Source organism: Callithrix jacchus, chromosome 6 (genome assembly GCF_049354715.1).
Source record: "Callithrix jacchus isolate 240 chromosome 6, calJac240_pri, whole genome shotgun sequence".
Lineage (NCBI taxonomy): Eukaryota > Metazoa > Chordata > Mammalia > Primates > Cebidae > Callithrix > Callithrix jacchus.
Window position 1 is genome coordinate 154,285,623 of NC_133507.1, and position 25,549 is coordinate 154,311,171.

At 47.4% G+C, this 25,549-nt stretch overlaps 1 protein-coding gene across 1 annotated transcript in view; it reads right to left on the reverse strand.

Annotated features, from left to right (window-relative positions):
• Positions 1-21,248, reverse strand: part of LOC100403559 (ephexin-1) — a 48,780-nt gene extending 27,532 nt beyond the window's left edge. Inside the window, exons 1-3 of the mRNA XM_002749908.7 lie at positions 20,992-21,248; positions 20,153-20,295; positions 13,010-13,308 (exon numbers count right to left, since the gene is read on the reverse strand). Of these exons, the coding sequence (XP_002749954.1) occupies positions 13,010-13,308; positions 20,153-20,295; positions 20,992-21,098 (549 nt within the window). The 5' untranslated portion in view covers positions 21,099-21,248. The remainder of the gene's footprint in view (positions 1-13,009; positions 13,309-20,152; positions 20,296-20,991) is intronic.
• Between the last annotated feature and the right edge of the window lie 4,301 nt (positions 21,249-25,549).

The window sequence follows — 25,549 nt, forward strand, 5'->3', positions numbered from 1 at the left end:
CTATGACTGTTAGTGAGTTTAATTTTTTTTTTTTTTCTTTTTTCACATACTCATTGGCCATTTGTATTTTTTTTTTTTCTTTCTGGAGATAGGGTCTTGTGATGTTGCCCAGGCTGGTCTTGAACTCCGGGGCTAAACCATTCCTCTTACCTCGGCCTCCCAAAGTGCTGGGATATAAGCATGAGCCACCATACTCTACCCAATTTGTACTTTTTTTGCTTTTGTTTTTTTTTTTTCATTGCTAGGATGTGTTCTCATCTGACCCATTTGTACTTTTAAAAATGTGAATTGCTGCCCAGTTTTCTTTGGGGTGCTCATGTTTTCCTTATTGATAGAGCTTTCTAATCGACTGAAACCTGGGTTTTTTGGACATATAAGAAAACAACTAATTTTTGCATGTTTATCTTATATCCAGCCACCTCCTAGAACTGTCTTATCAGGTCCAGTGCTTTTATTTGACTCCCTCAGGTTTTTAAGTAGGAACCAGCCGGACAAGGTGGCTCATGCCTGTAATCCCAGCACTGCAGGAGGCCAAAGCAGGCGGATCACGAGGTCAGGAGTTTGAGACCAGCCTGACCAATATGGTGAAACCCCATCTCTACTAAAAATACAAAAATTAGCTGGGTGTGCATCCCAGCTACTCAGGATACTGAGGCAGAAGAATTGCTTGAACCCGGGTGGTGGAGGTTACAGTGAGCCGAGATTGCAATGCTACATTCTAGCCTCGGCGACAGAGACTCTGTCTCAAAAAAAAAAGTAGGAAACCGTAACTGGTAGCTAAAGACCTTCCTTCCTTATGGTTTCCGTCCTGCTCCTTTCCTTGTCTTATTACCCTCGACAGAGCTTCCAGAGCAACACTGAATCTTGTTCGTAGGCACTGCATCTTGCCTTTATTGCCACCAACAGTTATTATGTATGATTTTAGCTAAAGATTTGAAATTTTTTTTTTCTTTCTTTCTTTTTTTTTTTGAGACGGAGTTTCGCTCTTGTTACCCAGGCTGGAGCAATGGCGCAATCTTGGCTCACTGCAACCTCCGCCTCCTGGATTCAGGCAATTCTCCTGCCTCAGCCTCCTGAGTTGCTGGGATTACAGGCACGCACCACCGTGCCCAGCTGATTTTTTGTATTTTTAGTAGAGACGGGGTTTCACCATGTTGACCAGGATGGTCTCGATCTCTTGACCTCGTGATCCACCCTCCTCGGCCTCCCAAAGTGCTGGGATTACAGGCATGAGTCACCATGCCTGGCGTTTTCTTTATAAATCTCAAAAAGTATCCCTCTGCATTTTATTTAGATGCTAATACTGTACTCTTTTACTTTCCATCCTCTTTGAAGATCCGTGTATTTTTCTCCTCTGGCCTATCAGTATGATAAATTTTGGTCCCAAACATCTAAATATTAAACTATCTTTGCATTAATGCATTGTTATATTATTATATATGATATATGATTACTATATTATTCATTTAATCTATCTCCAGATTTGATTTGGTTATGTTTTATGTAACTTTTTTTTTTTAGACAGAGTTTTGCTCTTGTTGTCCAGGCTGGGGTGCAATGGCGTCAGCTCACCACAACCTCTACCTCCTGGGTTCAAGTGATTCTCCTGCCTCAGCCTCCCGAGTAGCTGGGATTACAGGCACGTGCCACCTTGCCCGGCTAACTTTTTGTATTTTTAGTAGAGTTGGAGTTTCACTGTGTTAGCCAGGATGGTTTCAATCTCCCCACCTCAGGAGATCCTCCCACCTCAGCCTCCCCAAGTGCTGGGATTACAGGTGTGATCCACCATGTCTAACTTACGTAATTTGTTTTACCTTAATTCACAGTGAGATAGATCTGCGTTTTAATTTATTTTTGGAGAGGGTAATACTTATTGTGTTGGGTCAGTGGAAGATATCCTTCAGGAGCAAATGCTATGGAAAAGAAAAAATGGAAGTTGTTCAATCTTTTTGACGTTTTACTGCATAATCAAATTATTCAGCCACTCTTTGCCAATGGGATCTGTTTTCCCCCATTATCGGGGTCTCTTTCAGAATGTCATAGAAATGGAATCATACAATATATAACCTTTCTCTTTTCTTTCACTCAACCAGATGCCTTTGAGAAACATCGTTGTTGTGTAGAAGTAGTTTCTTCTATTTATTGCATGGTATACACCTCTGTATGGATGTACTGGTTTATTTTCGATCTGTTAAAGGACATTTGGCTTGTTTCCAGTCTTTGCTGATTATAAGTAAGCATTCATGTACACATTTTTCTGTGAACATAAGTTGTTATTTTTCTAGGGCAGTGATTCCTAACCAGGAGCAATTTTGGTCTTCAGGGGACATTCAGCTAGGTCTAGAAACGATTTTGCTTGTCATGGTTGCATCTAGTGAGTAGTGGCTAAAGATGGTGCTAGACCAATGGTCCCAGTTTTTTTAGCACCAGGGACTGGTTTTGTGAAAGACAACTCTTCCACAGGCCAGGGGTGGGAGGGGGGGTGGATAAAACTGTTCCACCTCAGATCATCAGGCATTAGATTTTCCTAAGGAGCAATTAGAGTTTCATAAGCAGTGCATAACCAAGATCCCTTGCATGTGCAGTTCACAGCAGAGTTCTCAGTCCTATGAGAAATACAGCTGTAAATACAGAGGAAGCTTTACTTATCATCCACTGCTCACTCCTGCTGTATGGCAGGGGTAGGGGAGTGGGAATGGATGGAGGAGTGGGGGTGGGGGTTGGGGACCACCGTGCTAGACATCCTGTGATATACAGGACAGCCCCTGCAACAAAGAACAATCCAGCCCCAAAGTCAACAGTGCCACTTAAGAGACACTGCTACAGGGGTGGGGCTGTTGGGTAGTATGCTAAGTGCATGTTTAACTTGGTAAGAAACCACCAACTCTCAGAGTGGCTGCACCGTTTTGTGACCTCACCAGCAATGTAGGAGAATTCTAGCAATGTTTGCCGTGTGTGCACAGCAGCACTTGGGACTGCCACAATTTTAAGGCTTTTTTTAAGCAAGTGTGTAGTATTCACTTGCCTTCTGTATATCTCCTTTGGTGAAGTATCTGCGTAAGTCTTTTGCCCATTTTTAAATTGGAGTGTTGTTTTTTACTGTTTTTTTTTTTTTTAATTTTAAACTTTTTATTTATTTTATTTATGAGTTGAAGTCTCACTCTGTCACCCAAGCCAGAGCACATTGGTATGATCTTGGCTCAGTACAACCTCTGCCTCCCAGGTTCAAGAGATTTTCCTGCCTCGGCCTCCTGAGTAGCTGGGACTACAGGCACATGCCACCATGCCAGGCTAATTTTTGTATTTTTAGTAGAAATGGGGTTTCACCATGTTGGCCAGGCTAGTCTCGAACTCCTGGCCGTTTTTTACTGTTGTGTTTTGAGTTCTTTCATGTATTCCAGATGCAAGTCCTTTGTCAGATTGGTAATCTGCAAATATTTCCTCCCCATCTGTAGCTTCTCTTTTCATTCTCTTAACAGAGCCTTTTGCATTCATGAAGACCAATTGATCACATTTTTTTTGTTTATGCGTGATTGGTTTTGGTGTTGTATCTTTGCCTAACCTCAGGTTATGAAGGTTTTCTCCTATATTTTCTTCTGAAAGTTTTAAAGTCTTGCATTTTACATGTAGATCCATGATCCATTTTGAGTTAATTTTTGTATGAGGCATGAGGTTTAGGTTGAAGTTAATGTTTTTGCATATGTGTGTGTGTGTGTGTGTGTGTATACACACACATATATATTTGCACACACACATATACATATATATACACATACACATATATATACACACACATATATATACATACACACACATATATACACACATATACATAATACACACACACACACATATACACACACACACATATATATATAATCTCCAATGGTTCCAGCATCAATGTTCAGTATTTGTTGAAAAGACTCCTTTTTCCATTAATTTGTTTTTGTCCTTTTGCCAAAAATCAATCAACCATATTTGTGTGGGTTTATTTCTGAACTTTCTATTCTATTCCACTGATCTATGTGTCTATCCTTTCGTGAATACCCCACTGCCTTGATTACTGTAAACTTTTTATTTGTCTTAAAATCAGATAGTATGACCCCTCCAGCTCTTTTTCGAAATTGTTCAGGGCTATTCTAGTTATCTTGCCTTTTCTGATACATTGTAGGATAATTTTGTCAATGACCAAAAAAAGTTCTGGGATTTTGACTGGAGCTGCATTGAATGTATGATCAATATGGAAAGGGAATTTACATCTTTACTATGTTGAATCTTTCAATCTGTGAACGTCTGTCTCTTGATCTATTTACATTTTCTCTGATTTCTCTCCTCACTGATTTGTCGTTTTCAGCACAGAGATCTGGTACATGTTTTGTTAAATTTATACCTAAGTATTTCATCATATGGGCAGCTATTGTAAGTGATATGATCATTTTAATTTCAGTTTCTAGTTGTTCATTGCTAGAATATAGTGATATGATGGATATTTGTGTGTTGGCTTTGTATCTGGCAACCTTGCTAAAAATCTCTATTAGTTCTAAGAGGTTTTTTGGTAGAGTCTTTGGGATTTTTCAAGTAAATAATCATGTCATCTGTGAATGGAGCAGTTTTACTTATTCCTTTCTAATCTAGATGCCTTTTATTTCTTTTTCCTGCCTTATTACACTGGCTAGGATTTTCACAATGATGTTGAATAGGAATGGGAGCGGTGAAGGAACAGATAGTCTTCCTTTGTTCCTAATCTTAGGGGAAAAGCATTCAGCTCTCCACCATTAAATATGATGTTAGCTGTAGGTTTTTGGTAGATGTTCCTTATCAGGTCCAGGAATTTCCCTTGTATTCCTCCTCTGCTGAAAATGTTAATGATGACTGAATACTGAATTTTGTCAAATGCTTTTTCTGCATCAATTGCTGTAGTAATCATGCAGTTATTTTTCCTCTTTAGACCGTTACTATGGTGGGTTACATTGTTCATTTTCAAATATTTAACCAGCCTTGCATTCCCAGGGTGAACTCCACTTAGCCGTGCCATATTGCTCTTTTTATAAATTGCTGGATTTGAATTGCTAATATTTTTATTGAGAATTTAAAAATATACATTTATGAGGAGTATTGATTTGTAGTTTACTATTCTTATACTGTCTTTTTCTGATTTTTGTATCAGCTGATGCTGGCTTTATAAAAAGTTGGGAAGCATTCCTTCTATATTTTGGAAAAGAATGGGGAAAATTGATACTTTTTCTACTTTAAATTGTTGGTAGAATTCACAATTGAAATCTTAAGGGCATAGAGATTACATATTTTGAAAAATTTTAAGTAAAAAGTCAATTTCTTTAATAGTTACAAGATTTATTCAGGTGATTTATTTCATTTAGGGTAAGTTTTGGTAGCTCTCAGTTTGAGGCACTGCTCTATTTCATTTAAGTTGTCAAGTTTATTGTGTGGACTTGTTCATAACATTTTCTGATTATCCTTTAAATGCCTCTAGGGTTTGTCATGTCTCCTTTTTCATTTCTGATATTGGTAATTTATATCTTCTCTTTTTTTGGCCAATTTTGTAGAGATTTATTAATTTTATTAATCTTTTCAAATAACTCAACTTCGGTTTCACTGATTTTCTATTTTAAAAAATGTTCCATGTTATTGATTCTTGCTCTTACATATATTATTTCCTTCCTTCCACTTGCTTTGGTTTTGCCCGTTCCCTGGCCCAGTTTAAAGGAAAGCTTAGGTTATTGTTTTGAAACCTATCTGCTTTCCTAACTAAGCATAATGCTATACATTCCCTTCTAAACGTTGCGTTTGCCGCATCCCACCTACTTTGGTATGCTGCAGATTCATTTTCAGTCACTTCAAAATACTTAAAACTTTCCTTGCAACTTCCTCCTTGACCAAGGGATTACTGAGAAGTGTGTTAATTTCCAAGTGTTTGGAGATTTTCTGTTATCTTTGTTACTGACTTCTAGTGCAATTCCATTAGGGTCAGAGAACACACTTTCTATGACTTCAATTATGCTCTACCTTGGTGACAGTTCTTTTTGCACTTGAAAAGAATGTGTATTCTGCTACTGTTGGGTGGGGTGTTCTAGAAATGTCTATTAGTTCCATTTGGTTGATGGTGGCTCATTCTTCTATAACCTTACTGATTGTATGTCTCAGTTCTATTGATTACTGAGAAGAGTGTTCTTGACTGTATATGTATGTTGACTATATATATGTGTGTATATATATGTATATATGTATATAGAGAGACAGATACTCTTCTATTATAATTATGGATTAAAATAATTTTGTGTGTGTTCACACTCTAATTTACAGATTTGGTTATCAATATTATACCATCTTCAAATAATTTGTGTATTTCTCTCTTTTCCATGCTTTAAAGCAGGCGTCGGCAAACTGGCCACCTGCATTTGTAAACAGGAACACAGCCACACAATTCCTTTACATAGTGTCTATAGGTGCTGTCACACCACAGCGATGGAGCTGAGGGCTTTGCCAAACAGTATGGCCCACAAAGGCTAACGTGTTTGCTATCTGGCCTGTTAACAGAAAGTTTGATGATCTCTGCTCTAGACTGTCTTCTGCTCCTTATCTGAGTTATTTATTCAATCTGCACAAGCCTGAGAGGTAGGTACTGGGATTCCCATCTTACAGATAAGGCATAGAGAAGTTAATTTGCCTGAGGTCACACACACTTTAAGATTTAAGAAAAATCTTAAAAAAGAAGTAATATCCAGAAGGTATAAAAATCGGCTACAAATCAAGAAGGTAAATGTAAGCAACCCAATAGAAAAGGGGCAGAAGATAGGAACAGGCACGGATAGATGAAGAAATGGCAACAGCCGATACACGTGTGAAAAGATGCTCAAACTTACAAGGCACTGAGGACAGGCAGGATAAGACAAGACACAATGTTTCACCCAACGGATTAGAAGTTTGGCAGCAGGGCTAGGGCTAGGGTGGCTAAACTGCTGTTTGTTTAAACTGAGTGGAGTTAAACATTCAGTTCCTTAGCTGCACTGACCAGTTTCAAATGCTGGGTAGCCACATGTAGCCAGTGACTACTGAAGACATGGATGGAGAACGTCTCCATCACTGCTGGGCGTGGTGGCGCAAACCTGTCATCCCAGCACTTTGGGAGGCTTAAGCAGGCAGATCACTTGAGCTCAAGAGTTCAAAACCAGCCCGACCAATGTGGTGAAACCACATCTCTATGAAAAATACAAAAATTAGCCTGGCATGGTGGTGCACACCTGTAGTCCCAGCTACTCGGGAGGCTGAGGCACAAGAATCACTTGAACCCAGAAGGCTGAGGTTACAGTGAGCCAAGATTGTGCCACTGCACTCCAGCCTGGGTGACAGAGTGAGACTCTGTCTCAAAATAATAATCATCATAATAATAAAATAACAAAGAACGTTCCCATCATGGCAGGGAGTTCCACCAGGCAGCTTTGCTGCAGGCCAGCCTGAGCAACACTGGACTGTCCTGGGATTTGAACATGAGTCCTCTGGGTGCAGAATCTTTCCTGTAAGTGATTTTTTGGGGTTACTGGTATATTTTTGTGTATTTAACATTTTTACTTTTGATTTCACTGGTAGTAGCTTTTATTTTCCTAGAAAATCATTTATCTGATTTTTCTAATCATTCATCATCAATGCGTTTACATATGATCTTCGTGGCTCTCCATCCTCTGTTCTCCTCAGGTCTGTCTGTTTTGTGTTTTCCCTAATGTCTCAAGCTGGGATCTCAGAAGTTCATTTAATTTCGTGTTTATCTTTTTTGATTCCTTCTGTTCTTTGAATTCTTTGGAATTTGATGTGCATTTTACACACACAGTGCATCTCACAGACTCGCCCTATGTTGTGTTGAGCAGCCACGTGTGGCCAGTGGCTGTCGGAGTTGGCGGGGCAGCTCCAGAGAGTAAAGTTCAGTACAAATCTTTCCAACCAGCTGAACGACTTTTTTCTGTTCCCCCATCTCCCTGCTCTGTCCCACTCCTGTAGGATAGTGACATGCGTAAGGCAACGTCTTCCCTTGTTTCTGACAGATTCTGCTCTATTTTCTTGCTTTCATTTTTTTGAAACAGAGTCTCACTCTGTCACCCAGGCTGGAGTGCAATGGTGCAATCTTGACTCACTGCAAACTCTGCTTCCCAGGTTCAAGCAATTCTCCAGCCTTAGCCTGTAAGTGGCTGGAACTACAGACGTGCACCATCACACCTGGCTAATTTTTGTATTTTTAGTAGAGACGGAGTTTCACCATGATGGCCAGGCTGGTCTTGAGCTCCTGATCTCAGGTGATCTACCGGCCTCGGCCTCCTGAAGTGCAGGGATTATGGGTGTGAGCCGCCACACCTGGCCTTCTGCTCTATTTATTTGTCCAGTTCATAACAGTTCCCAACTATTACCTTTTCACTGTAAAGTGTACCTCTTAGGAATAGCCTTTCTAATCATAAGACACAATATCCAAAGATTAGGTTTAAATAAATAAAAGTACTGACAGATTTGCTCTCAAAATGGACAAAAGATTTTTATCCAAAAAGAAGAAGCCGTGAACAAAGTGAGGTGGCACATAAGCCCTTGATAATGTCAAGGTACTGGGATTTCCATCTTATAGATAAGGCACAGAGAAGTTAAGTAATTTGCCTAAGGTCACACAGCTAAGAAGTAGTATGAAACCTATGCAGTTGGGTGCCAGTGACTGTGTGCATAAATCACCTCCCTCATATTATCGTGCAGGAGAAAACATCTGAAAAATCTTAAAAAGGAAGTAATATCCAGAAGGTATAAAAAGCGGCTGCAAATCAAGAAGGTAAATGTAAGCAACCCAATAGAAAAGGGGCAGAAGATAGGAACAGGCACGGATAGATGAAGAAATGGCAACAGCCGATACACGTGTGAAAAGATGCTCAAACTTACAAGGCACTGAGGACAGGCAGGATAAGACAAGACACAGTGTTTCACCCAACGGATTAGAAGTTTGGCAGCAGGGCTAGGGAGGGGGCCTGCAAATGGCTTCTCTTGCACTGCTGGTAGCAATGTGACACTTGTACTGCCTTTTTGACTGGCAATTGGGCAGAATCCATCACCATTTAAAATGCACTTCATGGCCAGGCGCGGTGGCTCAATCCTGCAATCCCAGCACTTTGGAAGGCAAGGTGGGTGGCTGAGGTCAGGAGATCGAGACCGGCCTGGCCAACATGGTGAAACTCCATCTCTACTAAAAATACAAAAATTAGCTGGGCATGGTGGCGAATGCCTGTAATCCCAGCTACTGGGGAGGCTGAGGCAGGAGAATCACTTGAACCAAGGGGTCGGAGGTTGCAGTGAGCCGAGAATGCGCCACTGCACTCCAGCCTGGAGACAGCAACACTGTCTCAAAAAAAAAAGCACTTCATTTGGGAGCAGCAGTTCCACTTCCGGGCTACAGCTGGTCTGAGGCTCGCACAGAGATGTTCACACACTCAAAGTCTCCTGAGGAATCTCCAGTCAACCTTACTGGCTGAATGCCCCCGTACTCTCCGCTACCCCCCAGGCTATGCAAAGATCCTCCAGGCGCTCAGGGCAGAGGCTACCTGCATGCCTCTCTCCCTATCAATCTGGTGAGGTTGCATCCACTGTCACTGGCATTCCTCAAACTTATTCGAACCACTGTACCTATGATGCACTTGTATAATTTAATGATAAAATCCAGTGAATTCTTCAGCGGAAAGAAAGTTGTTTTTAGAAAACTGAGCTGAAAACTCTGAAGAGTCCAGGAAAGGCAATTTGCCAAAACACCGTCACCAAAACCAAGCTGCTACTGAATGTGCCGGAATAACAGAAGCGTAAGCACTGTCAAAATACGAGAGTGTGCCCTGAGTCTTCACGGGTGTCTAAACTCCAAAATCAGATGTTCTAATGGCTGCGTCTGATCGGGAGAGATGACGTAGGTAAAGCTGGTCCTCCAGTGAGTACCGTGATCCAAGAAATGGGCTGCACTGTTTGCATTTTTGTAAACAATGAAAATGCATAGAGGAGTTATGTATTTACTTGTAAAACGTTTTAAAATATAGTGGTACTTTATTAATGAATAAGAAGACAAAAGAAAATTACTCTGTTCACTGGCGGGATTTTTCTTGCCCTTAATTCTACTCTGTCTGATGATATAGTGGGTTTAGTTTTCAAACCAATTGGAGAATTTTTTTCTTTTCTTTTTTTTTTTTTTTTTTCAGAACTCTGTCACCCAGGCTGCAGTGCAGTAGCACGATCTCAACTCACCACAACCTCCATCTCCCCAGGTTCAAGTGATTCTCCTGCCTCAGCCTCCTGAGTAGCTGGGATTACAGGCACCTGCCACTATGCCTGGCTAATTTTTTTTTTTTTTTGAGACAGAGTCTCACTCTGTCGCCCAGGCTGGAGTGCAGTGATGCAATCTCTGCCTCCCGGGTTCAAGTGACTCTCCTGCCTCAGCCTCCTGAGTGGAGTAGCTGGGATTAAAGGTGTGTGCCACCATGCCCAGCTAATTTTTGCATTTTTAGTACAGATGGGGTTTTATCACATTTGCCGGGCTGGTCTTGAACTCCTGACCTCAAGTGATCTCCCCACCTCAGTTTCCCAAAGTGCTGGGATTACAGGCTTGAACCACTGTGCCCAGCCCACCCGGCTAATTTTTGTATTTTTGTAGAGACGTAGTTTTGCCATGTTGGCCAGGGTGGTCTCAAACTCCTGACCTCAGGTGTTCTGCCCACCTTGGCTTCCCAAAGTGCTGGGATTACAGGTGTGAGCCAGCACACCCAGCCTCAACTGAAGAATCTGTCCAGAAATGGAGGGATCGAAGCCGTTTGCATACACTCACGGATTTGTTTGCGGTTAAATCTGCCACTAATTTGGTGCGGGCTGTTTTCGTGATTCTTCGCCAGTTATGACAGGGTCCCTTTCTCTGCTTTTAGCTTTGCTTCTGTTTTGTAAAAGGTTTCTATTATGTGTTTAAGTTCTACCAGGATTTATTTCTTTATGACATGGGCCCTTTCACTGCTTTTAGGTTTACGTTGTAAAAGGTTTCTACCATGTGTTTAAGTTCCTACTAGGATTTGTCTGTTTGTTTTTGAGACGAAGTCTCACTGTGTCGCCCAGGCTGGAGTGCTGGAGCGCAGTGGCTCCATCTCAGGTCACTGCAACCTCCGCCTCCCAGGTTCCAGTGATGTTTCTGCCTCAGCCTCCCAAGTAGCTGGGACTACAGGCATGTGCCATCATGTCCGGCTAATTTTTGTATTTTAAGTAGAGACAAGGTTTCACCATATTGGCCAGGCCGGTCTTGAAATCCTGACCTCGTGATCCACCCGCCTCGGCCTCCCAAGGTGCTGGGATTGCAGGCATGAGCCACTGCACCCAGCCCTTATTTCTAAGTTTTACATTAGAAGTTTTATTAAAAATGAATCAATGCAGCCATTTACAAATCTGCTCACAAGTTAGGGAGGATGTCAAAGTCTAAACGTTTTCCACACTCTGCTGGGCAGGACGCCAGGCGAAGCCTAGGTGGCCCTCGAAAATCTACTGTCATCGAGCCTTCAGTAACGGCAACTCGGTTCATCGGAAACCTGGTCTGAGGCGTACGACGCTGCTCAGGAACCAGCCACAGTTCTGGTCATTAATAGTATACACAGGCTACTGTTTCGTGTTTAAGTAGACGAGCAAATGTTTCTGTTGAATCTAGTGCAGGAGTAATGGGGATGAGGGAAACGCAGGACCTTTGGAGCCACAAGGATGGGCTTAGCCAAGCATGTGAGTGTGCTTGGGAATGCAGGTGCGTGCGGTGGGGGCGAGACGGAGTGGAAGAGGACACACAGGGTGAAACTGGGTGGACCAAGTGCTTATAAAAACCAAATCTCTTCATTTTTCCCTTCTGTATCCACTTTTTAAATTTCACAATGAACACGAACTTGCCTATCCACAATTTCTCTCCACCATTCTTCCTGTTTACCCCTGACCATACTCTTTAAACCACAGATTTTCCCTTAATACTCAAATGATCCTTGTTCAGCTGAAACAAACACTTAGATTTCCTTTTCCTTTTTTTTTTTTTTTTAGATGGAGTTTCACTCTTGTTGCCCAGGCTGGAGTGCAATGGCACCATCTTGGCTCACCGAAACTTCCACCTCCCAGGTTCAAGCAATTCTCCTGCCTCAGCCTCCCCAGTAGCTGGGATTATAGGTATGTGTCATCACACCTGGCTAATTTTGTATTTTTAGTAGAGACTGAGTTTCCCCATGTTGATCAGGCTGGTCTTAAACGCCCGACCTCAGGTGATCCACCCGCCTCTGCCTTCCAAAGTGCTGGGATTACAGGCATGAGCCACCTTGCCTGGCCCACTTAAATTTCTTATTCATTTGTTACTGTTTTTAATTGATTATTTCTCCCTGCTAGCGATGAACCATCAGGCAACTCAACAATTTTGCCTCAGCCTAACTGACAGTCACTGAAGTCCACCTGAACCATCAAACAAAGGGGCAAGAGACACGAGTCCCAGATTTCTGCAGCATTTCAAGGGCAGGCTGAGGGACTTCCTTTAGAGATGCCATTCATCCAAAGTTCAGACAGCCCCAAAAGAAAGTGGTGGCATAAGATCGTGAGTGCAGAGAGATACTACAGGCATGCGCCGTCACCACAGAGGACTGGAGCTATGCCATAGTCACAGAGGTCAGCATTGCCCAGTGCTGTGGCACTCATGCATGACGGATATACCCAGCGTTGATAACGAAGGGTAGAAAAATCCGATCGTGCTGTCATCAGACAGCAACACTTCAAATGCCCAATACTGGGGGTGAGCTACCCTAGAAGGTAACGGGGTGACTTCTGCTGCCTGTAAAATCAGGTTTATTTTTCTGCATGTTCTAGATGGATAACACTGTGGGCAGTTCCTCTGGTGAACCAGCCGGGCCATCTCACCCCCTAGCGGAAACCTCACCCCAGCAATGAGGGCCACCTGTGTGCTGTGGGGAGCCCCTGCCTCGACGCCTGTTACCTCCTGCAGCTTGATCTCTTCCGGCTGGAGGATCTCAAGCACACCGCTGCTCCGGATCTCGGGAAGATCCTGCCAGAGGTTGAACCTTGAGTGGGGGTTACTGAGCAGGCAGATCTGGGGCAGAGCCTTCCTCTCTGGTGGGCTGGCGGGTTCCTCCTCCTCCTCTTCTTCCTCCTCCTCTGGGGTGTCCTCACCAGCCGGGGACCCATCGGTACTGTCTTGGATTTCCGCGTCTTGTTGCCTCCTGGTTTCAATTTCTTGGAGAGTCGATTTATCACGGTATTCCTGATACAGGAGCCCTGAAATCAAAGAGTTGTAAAAAAGAAAAGGAAAAGACCTCAGATGACAATCATTCCAAATCCCCACATCAAGGCCTCATGTTCTTATCAAGGGTGACTGCTGCGCCCGCAAACACCCAGTGCAAGCCAGCCCTGCGTTGGTCTCAGCGGCAGGCTCCAGGCCACACAACACACTGCCATCGTCCGCATTTCTTAGAAGAGACCAGCATGCTTATGTTTTTTTCCAACACACAAAGAAATGCCCAATGGACTCAAAATCCAGTTACCAATACATGCTTCCCCGCCACACACACTTGGCAAACAAGAACCTAGAACCTGATGTGTCCACCGCCAAGTTGATGGGAATGTCCCAATCGTGTCCCACTACCCAGCAGGGTAATTTCCATAGCCCTAAATGCTCCAAGATTAAAACCCAGGAATATTCATCTGTGCAGTGGGAGTAGCTATAAATTCTCATTTTGAAGGAAAAATCAGCATTTCATTAACCTTATGATTTAAAAAGGGAAACTTTCTCTTTTTGCTTTCACGGTTGCAGACTTCACTGACCAACCCTACTTGCCATGAATGCTTTCCAGTCTCTTAGTGATTCCGGGAGGCAACTGAATCAGCGCAAATGCAGCACCTCCAAAGGCACAACCCCGTTTCCGAAGTCCTGGCCTTGGGACACAGGGACTGCCTCTCCACACAGGTAGTCATGTGGGGGTTGGGGGATTGCTGTGGCTGGGTGGGACAGGGAGGGTAATCCTGCTGCAGGCTGGGAGGAAAGGGATCAGACCCCAAGAGCTTGTCCAAGGGCAAGGGCCAGACAGAGCAAACACACTCTGTTCTACATTTTATTGTTTTAAAATTTATTTATTTTGAGGTTGGGCCTCACTCTGTCACCCAGGCTGGAAGGCAGTGGTGCAATCACAGCTCACTGCAGCCTCCATCTCCTGGGCTCCAGTGATCCTCCTGCCTCGGCCTCCTGTATGCCACCACGGCCAGCTAGTTTTTTCTTTTTCTCTTTTTTTTTGCAGAGATGAGGACCTGCTATGTTGCCCAGGCTGGTCTTGAATTCCTGGCCGCAAGCTTCAATTCCTTGTTTTGAATTCATCACCCCTCAGCCTCCCACAGTGCTAGGATTACAGCCGTGAGCCCCTGTGCCTGGTCCTGTCTACATTTTAGAAGCATGGACTGGGAGAAACGGCCTGCAGTAGCTCCGCAGAAGAGCCAGGATGGAGGCCTGCACTGAAGGACTGGGGAGGAGAGGAAGCCAAGTGCCCGATTCGGGGACAGTTACAAGATTGAGGACAGTTCCGGGGACATGAATAACGTCCACATGACCAGTGGGGAAGCAGAGACCAGATGCCCCAGTGGAGGAGAGAGTCTGGCTGAGGGTGGTGTCAGGGTGGGGAGCAGCGAGATGTACCCAGGCACCCAGGTGGAGGCCTCCTGGGCGGCAGGATGCCCTGGTCTGGCATTTGGGACAGTGGCCGAGGCCCCTCGATATCTCTAACTATGAGACAAAGATGATTCCCAGAAAGTTGCAATATGGATACATATACCACTTGCTAAGCACTTGCTCTTACGATGCAGTACAACTGTTAGCTATTATTCCTTCTTTATGTAATAGTCAAATGTGTCTCAACAGTAGAAAAAGGAAGAAAAGACACACAGACCACTTTCAAAATCCTGAACAAGGCTGGAGAAATCATATTCACGAAGAGGAACCTAATAAGGCCGCCCTGTGGATTAAATTACTCGGCTTCCATGCTCCGTAACTCTAATTACAAAGCCTTTCTGCTACGGTAAGCAGAGCAGCCGCTACACCGGGCTAAAGCCCAGCCAGATACAACGCGGAGTTGATTTGACAAAGGAATAAAAAAGAAAATCCAACCCTACGCTAAATGCAACCCTGACTGACGATCTATAAGGACAAGTCTTCCGTCACCTCCTAAGTCAGTTCGATAATGAGCGGAAGGGATGCTGACTGTTGGGACATCAGTTTATCACCCTCCTGTGAGTCTGACACCGTGGTTACAGAGGGTTCATGTGTTGACTTGGATTCACTTTTCAGTGCGTGGTGCAGTGTCTCCTTCACAGGAGGTACGAAACTATCCGTCGAACATCTTTTAAGAATGCAGTTTCCAAGGCCGGGTGCAGTACCTTACGCCTGTAATCCTAGCAGTTTGAGAGGCCAAGGCAGGTGGATCACTTGGGGTCAGGAGTTTGAGACCAGCCTGGCCAACATGACAAAAATCCCATCTCCACTGTAAATACAAAAATTAGCCGGGTGTGGTGGCAGGCATTTATAAACCCAGCTACTCGGGAGGCTGAGGCGGGAGAATCGCTTGAACCCAGAGGGTGGAGGTTGCAGTGAGCTGAGATTGTGCCACTTCACTCCAGCCTGGGTGAAAGAGTGAAACTCTGTCAAAAACAACAACAACAACAACAACAACAAAACCCAAAACAAAAAAAACAAAACCAAGAAAAAAAACCCTCAGTTTCCAAGCTTCACAAGTGTCTCACTTGGCGTATTTTTGAAGGCTCAAAAATACGTCTGTGTGTGCTATAGTCGGCAAATCACGGGCGAACACTATCTTGAACATCTTACTGTGATACATATGCCGAAAAGAGACAAAAATATCAGCACTGTGGGTAGCTGCGTTGAAAATAATAGTTCTGAAGTCACCCTGTGGCAGACGCTGTTGGCCGCCCCTCCTGCACCCACTTGTGCCCCTCTCCCTGTTTGGCAGGGCAGGGCTTCTGTTTGGGTGCTGACCCATTCTCAGGGAAGTGAGTGGAGGTTGACTGATCAAAACATACCATGAGGCTGGACACGGTGGTTCACACCTATAATCCCTGCACTTTGGGAGGCCAAGGTGGGCAGATCGCTTGAGGTCCAGGAGTTCGAGACCAGCCTGGACAACATGGGGGAAATCTGTCTCTACTAAAAATACAAAAATTAGCTGGGTGTGGGGGTAGGAGCCTGTAATCCCAGCTACTTGGGAGCCTGAGGCGGGAGAATTGCTTGAACCCAGGGGCAGAGATTGCAATGAGCCAAGATCGTGCCACTTCACTCCAGCCTGGGTGAAAGAGCGTAACTATGTCTCAAAGAAAAAAAAGAAAAAAAAAAAAAAAACCTACCATGATAGTTCCTTGTCCCTTGCCAGTGGAGGGTTAAAGGCAGGCATGCGGCACAGCCTGGCCTGTGGTGTGAGTGCTAGTGTCCCCCCAGATTCACGTGTTGGAACCTAATACCCAGTGTGAGAGTTTTAAGAGGTGGAGCGTTTGGAAAGTGATTAAGACAGGAGGGCACTGCCTCCGTGAGAGGGATTCATGCCCTTCCTTATAGAAGGGGAGGAAAGGGCCGGGCACGGTGGCTCACGCCTGTCATCCCAGCACTTTGGAGGCCGAGGTGGGTGGATCACCTGAGGTCAGGAGTTTGACACCAGCCTGGCCAGCACGGTGAAACCCCATCTCTAATAAAAATACAAAAATTAGCTGGATGAGTTGGCAGGCACCTGTAATCCCAGCTACTCAGGAAGCTGAGGTAGGAGAATCACTTGAACCCAGGAGAAGGCTGCAGTGAGCAGAGACTGCACCACTGCACTCCAGTCTGGGTGACAGAGTGAGGCTCCATCTCAAAAATAAATAAACAAATACATAGAGGTGGAAGGGAGCTGCCTGGCCCTTTCAACCCTGTGAGGATGCACCAAAGAAGGCACCATCTTTGATGCAGAGAGAGCCAGTCCTCAGCAGGTCTGAATCTGTTGGCACCGTGATCTTGGACTTCCCAGCCTCCAGAACCATGAGCAATAAACTTCTGTTATTTATAAACTATCCCGTATATGGTATCTTGTTACAGCAACTGGAACGGATTAAGATACTGGACAAGGAGAGTAGGGGCACATCTTCTAAAGGCTTGTCAAAAAGCTGTCCCTCCCCAATAGACACTTGAAGACAAACTGCCCTTCCTGTTTCACACATGGCTCTGTGAGAATGTGATGCCTGGAGCTATGGCAGCCATCTTGTAACACAAGGCCCACCTGGAGGAGGCAAAGCAACTGGGTGATTGTTTGGCTGAATGAACCAACTCTGGAACTTCTACCTTTGGGCTCATTAACTGAGATGGGACAGCTTTGTTGTTTTAAGATCACTTTTTGCTAGATATTCTTTGACCTGCTGCCAAAGACTGTCAATATGAGTAACTTAGAGTCTTCTTAAAACTTCCTACTTTTTTCTGGGGTATTTAGAGCACAAATTTAGACACCAGTGTTTCTGGAGTTACTGTGTCACACGGTTATCTGATACAGTGTGTAGCCATTTCTCATAACCTTTCATTTGTATTTGCCTTAAATTCAGATGACAAAACATATAAGGTTTCTTTGCCTGAGGAACTATAATAGCATTTTAAATTCTGTAGTCAGTGTACTATCTATATATCACGCTTTACTAGTTTATATATTGTACATTCAGTAGGCACAACTTTAAATGGAAATAAACTTTACTTGCAAAGGCTTGCACTTGGAATGACGTCCAAGTGGAACTGGAAGGCTCAGTGTCCATATCTCCTAATTAAAATGGTCTGTGCCAGGCTGGTCATGCCGCCCAGGAGGGTAAGCCCCAGCTCCTCTTGCCAAAGCCCCCTTGAGTCATTCAAAATCTCTTTCCAAAGAGAATTTGTTTTCTTTGAATCCTTCAAAGAGCAAGAAATATATTTATTATATATAAATAGAAACATTTATTATGTACAAATACATATGAATATAGATAAATTTAAAAAATGTATTATTTAGTAAGTACCTTGTGTTAGGTGCCAGAAGCAACAACAGGTGCACACACACACACACCCAGCCACAGGCCTGAGAGTCTATGACCTACCAGGGCCACTGCCAACTGCAGTGACAGCTGTCCACCCTACCATGCCTGGTCCTGATAGAATTCTGTCGAGCCTTGGTGAGAGCCATTGTAAAATCCAACACAGTGGTCTACAAATTGCCTACAATTCATCCCACTTTCCTTCCCCCTTAATCATCTTTAGGAAGCTGCCGTCTTTTTTTACCACTTGGTAAAGAATTCCTGAACTCACAGAGCCGAAGGCAGCTAGGCTGTTGCGGGGATCTGCTTAGCACAGACCTCAAGTTTATGACAGAGGACATGAGAAGAGGGTGGGGACAGCCCTGGGCTGTCAATCAACACATCTGTTGATCAGGTCCAGGAGCCAAGAAAAGACATGCACCATGAACGACACCAGCAGACATCTCGCAGGGGTAGTGGGAGGAAAGACTCAGAACATCAGAAGTCCTGCTGCTTCCCAGATGAGCAGAGTAACGCCCCAAGCGGGCAGGCACTAGAGCTTGGGGCCCTGCCTGCCAGCTTCAGACTTCTGCCACTGGCCGAGCAGGTCCAGCCGTCTCCAAGATAGGTAGCTCCACACACCCACAGTGCAGAAGGGAGGCACGATCTCCTCCCCAAGCTGGATGTCCTCCCTAGTCATGACATTGATCTTAGCCAAAGAGGGTGGAGGTCAAAGTCTCCAGCGTATGCTAAGGCAGATGCAGCAGAGCTGGGAGAAAGGGGTTGTCAGGGGCCTTTGTTTTAAAATAAGGACTTTCTAATTGGCATCAGTTTCAGATCAGCGCCTCTCCATTCCCCCCAGTAAACAAAGGGAAAGCCACCACCACCACCACCACCACCACCCAGCCTGACACGTGGAGGGGGCCCCTGGGAACAAAATTCCTGCAGTCAGCACCTTAACAGCATGCAGTGTGCGCTCCACCCCCTCAGCTCCGCAAGGGCTCAGTTTAGAAAGATCCGTGCCAGGGAAGAGTGGGCTGGCCGGGAAAGGTCTCCCGAGCACAGGGTCTCCGGCGGCGAAGGAAGCTCCACCTCCCCCCGAAGACACTTTGTGTCTGTCCAAGCATTTGGGACTGGAGGGCAATAATTATATATTTAGGGAAGAAGTTTTCCAAACCTAGAATTTTTATTTAACAGATAGACTGTCGGCTGTTGTGACAACAATGAAGAACAAAAAGACTTTCTAAGCAGCCCAAGCAGCCGGCACCATTTCAGAGTAAGGGAGCCTGTATTATTCATTCATGGGTGCCTCTCGGGAAGACCTAAGAACTAGCCTGATGTCACTAGCGATCTTTTTTTTTTTTTTTTTTTTTTAAATGCAAGTGCTGGAGTTCTTAGGTCACTGTTTCAATCCACTTTCTCTATTCACAGTGCTTCAGGTGCAGCTGGGTAGCAGTTGGACCACACAGGCTGAGCCTCGGTTTCCCTTCCCGACCATATTCCTGGAGAGGCTTCCCTTCCTAAGCCAGGGGCCTCTGGGGCTCTTGCTTTCTCCCTACTTCGCCTTTCCATCCCCTGTGCAAAGCTGGCCACCTCCTCTTGGTTAATGGCCCCGGGCTTTTCCCAGAACCCCCCTTCACACACCTCCCCCGTCTAGCCCTTCTCTGCTCCCAGCAGCCGCTTTGGCTTCCTGGGCCCTTCCCTGATGGGGGCCAGTGAAGACCTTTCCCCTGCACTGCCCAGCAGCGCGGCTTCATCCCTTCTTGCTGGCAGAAGTGATAAGGGGTCAGAGAGCCCTCCCACAGACCAGAGCTGGGCAAACAGACCTCTCCGCAGAGAGCAGGACAGAATTGGGTGCGAGAGCCCACGTGTGCAGCGCTGTTAAAATGCAGCAGTTTTGCCTGCGGAACCGTTTAGAGCCAAACACGTCAAAAGCTTTCCTTACCCATGTCAGACACATTCCTTCCTATGAAACACAACAGCATCCCGTGAGCAGAAGGACCCCCAGAATCCTCCAGGGACCCGCGTTTCCCAAATAAAGCCTGGCTACCGCGAGGACACCCACCTATTTGTTCAATGAGGTTTCTCCAGGAGTCGGCGGGAATGGGGTGGATCATCCGCAGGGCCTCGGTGAGCGTGGTGGGGCTGTCGGCCAGGGCCGGCCACTCCTCGGGCGTGGCCCCATTTCCCGGGGTGGAAGACGACTCGCTGCCAGGGAGTGAGGAGGACAGGAGCTGATTATTTTTAAGCAAGGATTCACCTTGGCTGGCTCGCGCAGAGAGTGCGGACAGGCGGCTGCTGGCCAGCCAGACTTTACCCGGGACCGTCCAGGGGCAGCGGCCGCAGCCACCGCCGCCCCTCCTGGCAGGGCGGGCCCCACAGGCCCTTTTTGTCACCGCACCAGAGCCCGACAGGGTGATTCATTCCCACACCAGCCAGCCCAAACCTCCATGGTTTTGGAGCTCCCGGGCAGGCGGTGGAAACTTGGCGCACCCTGCCCACTCTCCGGCGCCATCCGCCTGCCCGACGGGTCCCGCGGCCAGGAAGCCACTCGGCGCCCCTCGCCATCACTCGGCCCCCGGCCCCTTTCGGACTCCGATCCTCGCGTCCCCAGGCCACCCGGCGCTGAAATGGGGAGCCGAGCGGGACGTGCACGCTCAGGGCGCCAGGGGCGAGGGTGCGGGAGGCGACTCCGGGCAGGAACCGGGGTCCCAAGGGCCTGGGCCGGGGCTTACCACCCACCCAGCGGGGTGCGGGCTCGACAGGGGCCGGGGGTGGGGGCGGCGGGGGCCCGCGGGGGAGTGGAAAAGGCTTCCCTGGGGGGTGCCCGGGGCCCGGGGCGCACGCTGGGAAGTAGGCACGCGGGGGCGGCGCGCCGGTGCCGGGACGGGAGCCCGTCCTCACCTGCCGGGCAGGTGTCCCGCTGCCGAGTCGCGCGCGTCGCTCTCCGAGGTGGAGCTGTCGTGGTCCACGGCGCAGGCAGCGCTGAAGGCAGCGGCCAGCAGCTCCATGGGGCCGGCTGCGGGGCAGGCGCGGGGGCCGGGGCGGGGGCCACGCCGGGGCCCCGGGGTGGGTCGGGGGCGAGGAGCGAGCTGCGGAGCGGGGTAGCAGCGCGCGCCGCTCTACCGGAGCTGCAGCCGCCGCCGCCACCGCTGCCAAGCGCTCCCGCGGGCGAGCGCGCGCCTGGAGGCTCCCGGGGTTGCCACGGCAACGGGGGAGGCGGGAGGGGCGCGCGCGGCGGGGGCGAGGCTGGGCGGCGGCGGGGCGGGGGTGCCTGGGCTGGGCGCGACCCGGGCCCGGCGGGCGCAGACTGCGGGCCGGGACCTCCCGCGGGCCCTCCCCTTCCTCCTCCGCGCCGCCGCGCCCCGACCCGGAATGGGGCAGCGCCGGAGGGGCCCGGGAGCTGCGCCTTTGCCTGCCCGCCCCTTCCTCGCGGCTGGCTCCGCGGGGCATGCCTCGAAGGGGCGGGCGAGGCCACCTTCAGTCCCCAGTCCCCGCAGACCTCCGCCTTGCCCACGCCGGGCACCTTCTGCCGTCTTCCGCAGGGTCGGAGCTTTGCGACCCGGCTCTGAAACTCCGAGCCCGGCTTCGGGGAATGTGTCTCCCCAAGGAGAGGGAAAGGGTCTCCGTCTTGTCTCTGCTCCAGGCAGAGACGGGGGTCTCAGGGCTCCCTGCAAGCCCACCCCTGAGCCTCGCGGTGGGGAGGAGGCCAGCGCGGAGGTCTCTCCCCGGCGAGTCTGATCGCGGGACGAGCCGCCCTCAGCTACGCACGACCCTAGCGGGTCCGGGGTGGGTTTGGGGGCACGAGAGGAGGAGAAACCAAGTGCCTGAAACCTCCGCTGGTTGCCCTGCCCGGTGACAGCGACTCCTGGACTCTCCCCCTTTGCGTTAGCTGGGCCTGTCCGCTCGCGGATCAGAAAGAGCAGAAAGGGCAGCTGGAAGAGCGAGGCCTGGAGGTGGCCGCGGGCGGAGCCATGCGGCCCTCTGCTCAGGGATCATGCTGTCTGCTCAGGTGTGGCGAGGACATCTGGCAGGATGCCCACCTGGCAGGCCCCTGGGACGCTGCCCAGTGTCCTTTTCCGGGGGCCAGCTGGCTCACCTGGGTGGTCCCTTGGGTGACCGCGGCCTGCGCTAGCAGCCCGGGCGGGTCATATTTATGGCCCCCAAGGATACCCCAGGGGCAGAGATGGAGTCTGGAGCATAGTACCCCGCAGGCTCCACCCGCCCACAAGGTCTGACTTCCCCAGCTCTGACTCTAGAAAAGGGTGCTCAAGTAGACTCAAGCCAGTCCCTAAAGCTGCCACTTAGCCCTGGTTCTCCCTTTGGGGCCAGAACGGGCAGGTCTGATCTCTTCATGCCCTTACGGCCTGAGAGTATGAGAAGAATATTCCAAACAACCATCTGGTCTTTTCCCAAGCTAAGCACCGCCCTGCCTTGACTCACTCACATGGACCCAGGTATCCCCAGGCATCCACCTCCTGCCCTGGGTGTGTTCTGCTCACTGGCCATCTCCATCTGGCCATCCCACATCTTAGGCTGTCCTGGCTGCTATAACAAAATACCATAGACTGGGTGTGATGTGGTTTGACTGTGTCCCCACCCAAATCTTGAATTGTAGCTCCCATAATTATAGTGTTGTGGGAGGGGCCAGGTGGGAGGTAATTGAATCATGGGGGTGGTTTCTCCCATTCTGTTCTCGTGGTGGTGAATAAGTCTCACGCGATCTTATGGTTTTATAAGGTGAAAGCCCTTTCGCTTGGTTCTCATTTTCTCTCTCGCCTGCTTCCACCATGTAAGATATGCCTTTCACATTCTGCCATGATTAGGAGGCCTCCCCAACCACGTGGAACTGTGAATTCATTAAATGTCTTTTTCTTTACAAATTACCCGGTTTCGGGTATGTCTTTATCAGCAGCCTGAGAGTGGACTAATACAGGGTGTCAACAGAACCCAATGTGAACAGACACATTACTCACAGCTCCAGAGGCTGGAAGGCTGAGCTCACAGTGCCATCATGTCTGGTGCTGGTAAGGCACACTTACTGGTAAGAAGTCACTTACTGGTGACTTCTCAATGGTAACCCCAAATGATGAAAAGAGAGGGAGAGAGCTCTCTGGGGTCTCTTTTATAGGGTACTAATCCCATTTATGAGGGATCCATCCTCATGACCTGGTCACCTCTTGAAGGCACCACCACCTAATACCCATCACCCTGTGAGTTAGAATTTCAACATGGGAATGGGGGAGGGGAGACACAAACATTCAGTCCATAATATTCCACCCCTGGTCCCCCAAAAGTCATGTGCTTCTTGCATGTAAAATACATTCATTCCATCTTAACAACCCAAAAGTTTTAACTTGTTCCAGCATCAACTCTAAAGTCTGAAGTCCAAAGTCTCATCTAAATATCTCAGTCAGATGCGGTGACACTCAAGGTGTGATTTATCCTGAGGCAAAAATTCCTTTCCAGCTGTGCACCTGTGAAACCAAATTCTGCGTTTACAAAATACAATGGTGAGACAGACAGAGGATAAAAATTCCCATTCCAAAAGGGAGAAATAGAAAAAGAGAGAATGAGGAAGGAAGGAAGAGAACAGAAAAGAATGACAGGTCCCCAGTAAGTTTAAAGCCTAGCAAGGCAATTCCATGAGGAAGATTCTCCAAAGCTGGAGCATAATCCTCTCTGCCTTGATGCTGCCTTTTGGACCCACTGGAGAGGCCTGCTTTCGGTGCCCACTGGTGTGGCACTGTGCCTCCACAGCTGAGTGGGGCACTGTCCACTCTGTGCCTCCACTATTTGGTGGCTAGTACTATGCTTCCCTGTCAGAGGTGTGGAGCTATTGTATTTTGTGGAAGGTAGAAACTGGATATGTAGTTGAGTGGATTTCTAGGCAAAGTGTCGAAGGAGTGTCTTGGTTCTTCCTGACAAACATAGGAAAACTTGAGAAGAGAGAAATCATTTGAAGATGGAACTGTTAAGCAAAGAGTGAGCAGAACTCAAGTATTTGAAAAAATCCTCAGCCTTTCCGTATCACAAACTATGAGAAAACATATTCAGAAGAGAACGCTAAGGGTGTGATGGACAAGCCATTTGATAAGGAGGGGCGTGTGGGTGTGAACCACAGACTTCACCGTCTCAACAAAAGCCAAGAATAGAGACGAGATTCTACCAGCAGAAACAGTGGCAGCTGGGCCTGAGGAAACTGAGAAAATGGGACAAAGTGAAGGAAGGAAGATTGTTGGACTTCTTAGACCCTACAGGACTGGACCATAGAACCATTTGGCTGAAAACACATGCAGTTCTTCCAGACGAGGGAAGAATGACTCAAAAGGCTATTCAGAAATCAGCTGGCTGCCTCTCCTTCAACACTGCCCAAAATCCACTCAGCTAAATATCCAATTTCTGCCTTCCACAAAGCACAGTCCAGCCCAGTTCTTTGCCACTTTATAATGAGGATGGCCTCTCCTCCAGCGTCCAATGGCACGCGCCTCATTGCTTTCTGAGGCTGCATTAGAATGGTAACTGGTCTGGCAAAATCCATACTTCTTCCGACATTCTGTTCGTGATGACTTAGTGCTGGCTACACAAATGCGAGTGTTCTCTACAGCTCTTGTCTCTTCCGTATGAGCTCCCTCCAGAATCACCCTTTACATTCCATCCATGGCGATCTAGGCTTTTTTCTAGCACGTGCCTCAAAACTCTTCCAACCTCTACTCATTACCAAAGCCACAACCACATTTTTAGGAGCACCTTCCTTTCTTAGTGGCAATTTCTGTCTTAGTCCAGGCAAAGTGCTGTAGTCTGGGGGGCCGATAAACAACAGAAATTCATTTCTCCCAGTCTGGAGGCTGGAAGTCTGAGACCATGGTGCCAGCATGGGCTGGTTCTGCAAAGGGCTCGCTTCCTGACTGACGACGGCTGACTTCTCCCTGTATCCTCATGTGGTGGAAAGACGGCTTGGGAGCTCTCTGAGGTCTCTTTTAAAGGGCATGAAGGGCCCGGTGCAGTGGCTCACGCCTGTAATCCCAGCACTTTGGGAGGCTGAGGCGGGTGGATCACCTGAGGTCAGGAGTTCGAGACCAGCCTGGCCAACATGATAAAATCCCATCTCTTCTAAAAATACACAAAAATTTATCTGGGCATGGTGGTTGGTGCCTGTAGTCCCAGCTACTCGGGAGGCTGAAGCAGTAGAATCGCTTGAACCCAGGAAGCAGAGGTTGCAGTGAGCTCTGATTGAAGCACTGCACTCAAGCCTGGGCAACAGGAGTGAAACTCCGTCTCAAAAATAAATAGATAAATAAATGGCACTAAGCTCATTCATGAAGACTCTTTCTTCTAGACTCCACTTCTCAAAGGCCCTACTTTCCAATACCATCACCTTGTGGGGTAGGATTTCAACATAGGAATTTTATGGGAGAGATAAACATTCAGTCCACAGCAGCCCCAAAATGATTAAAGCTCA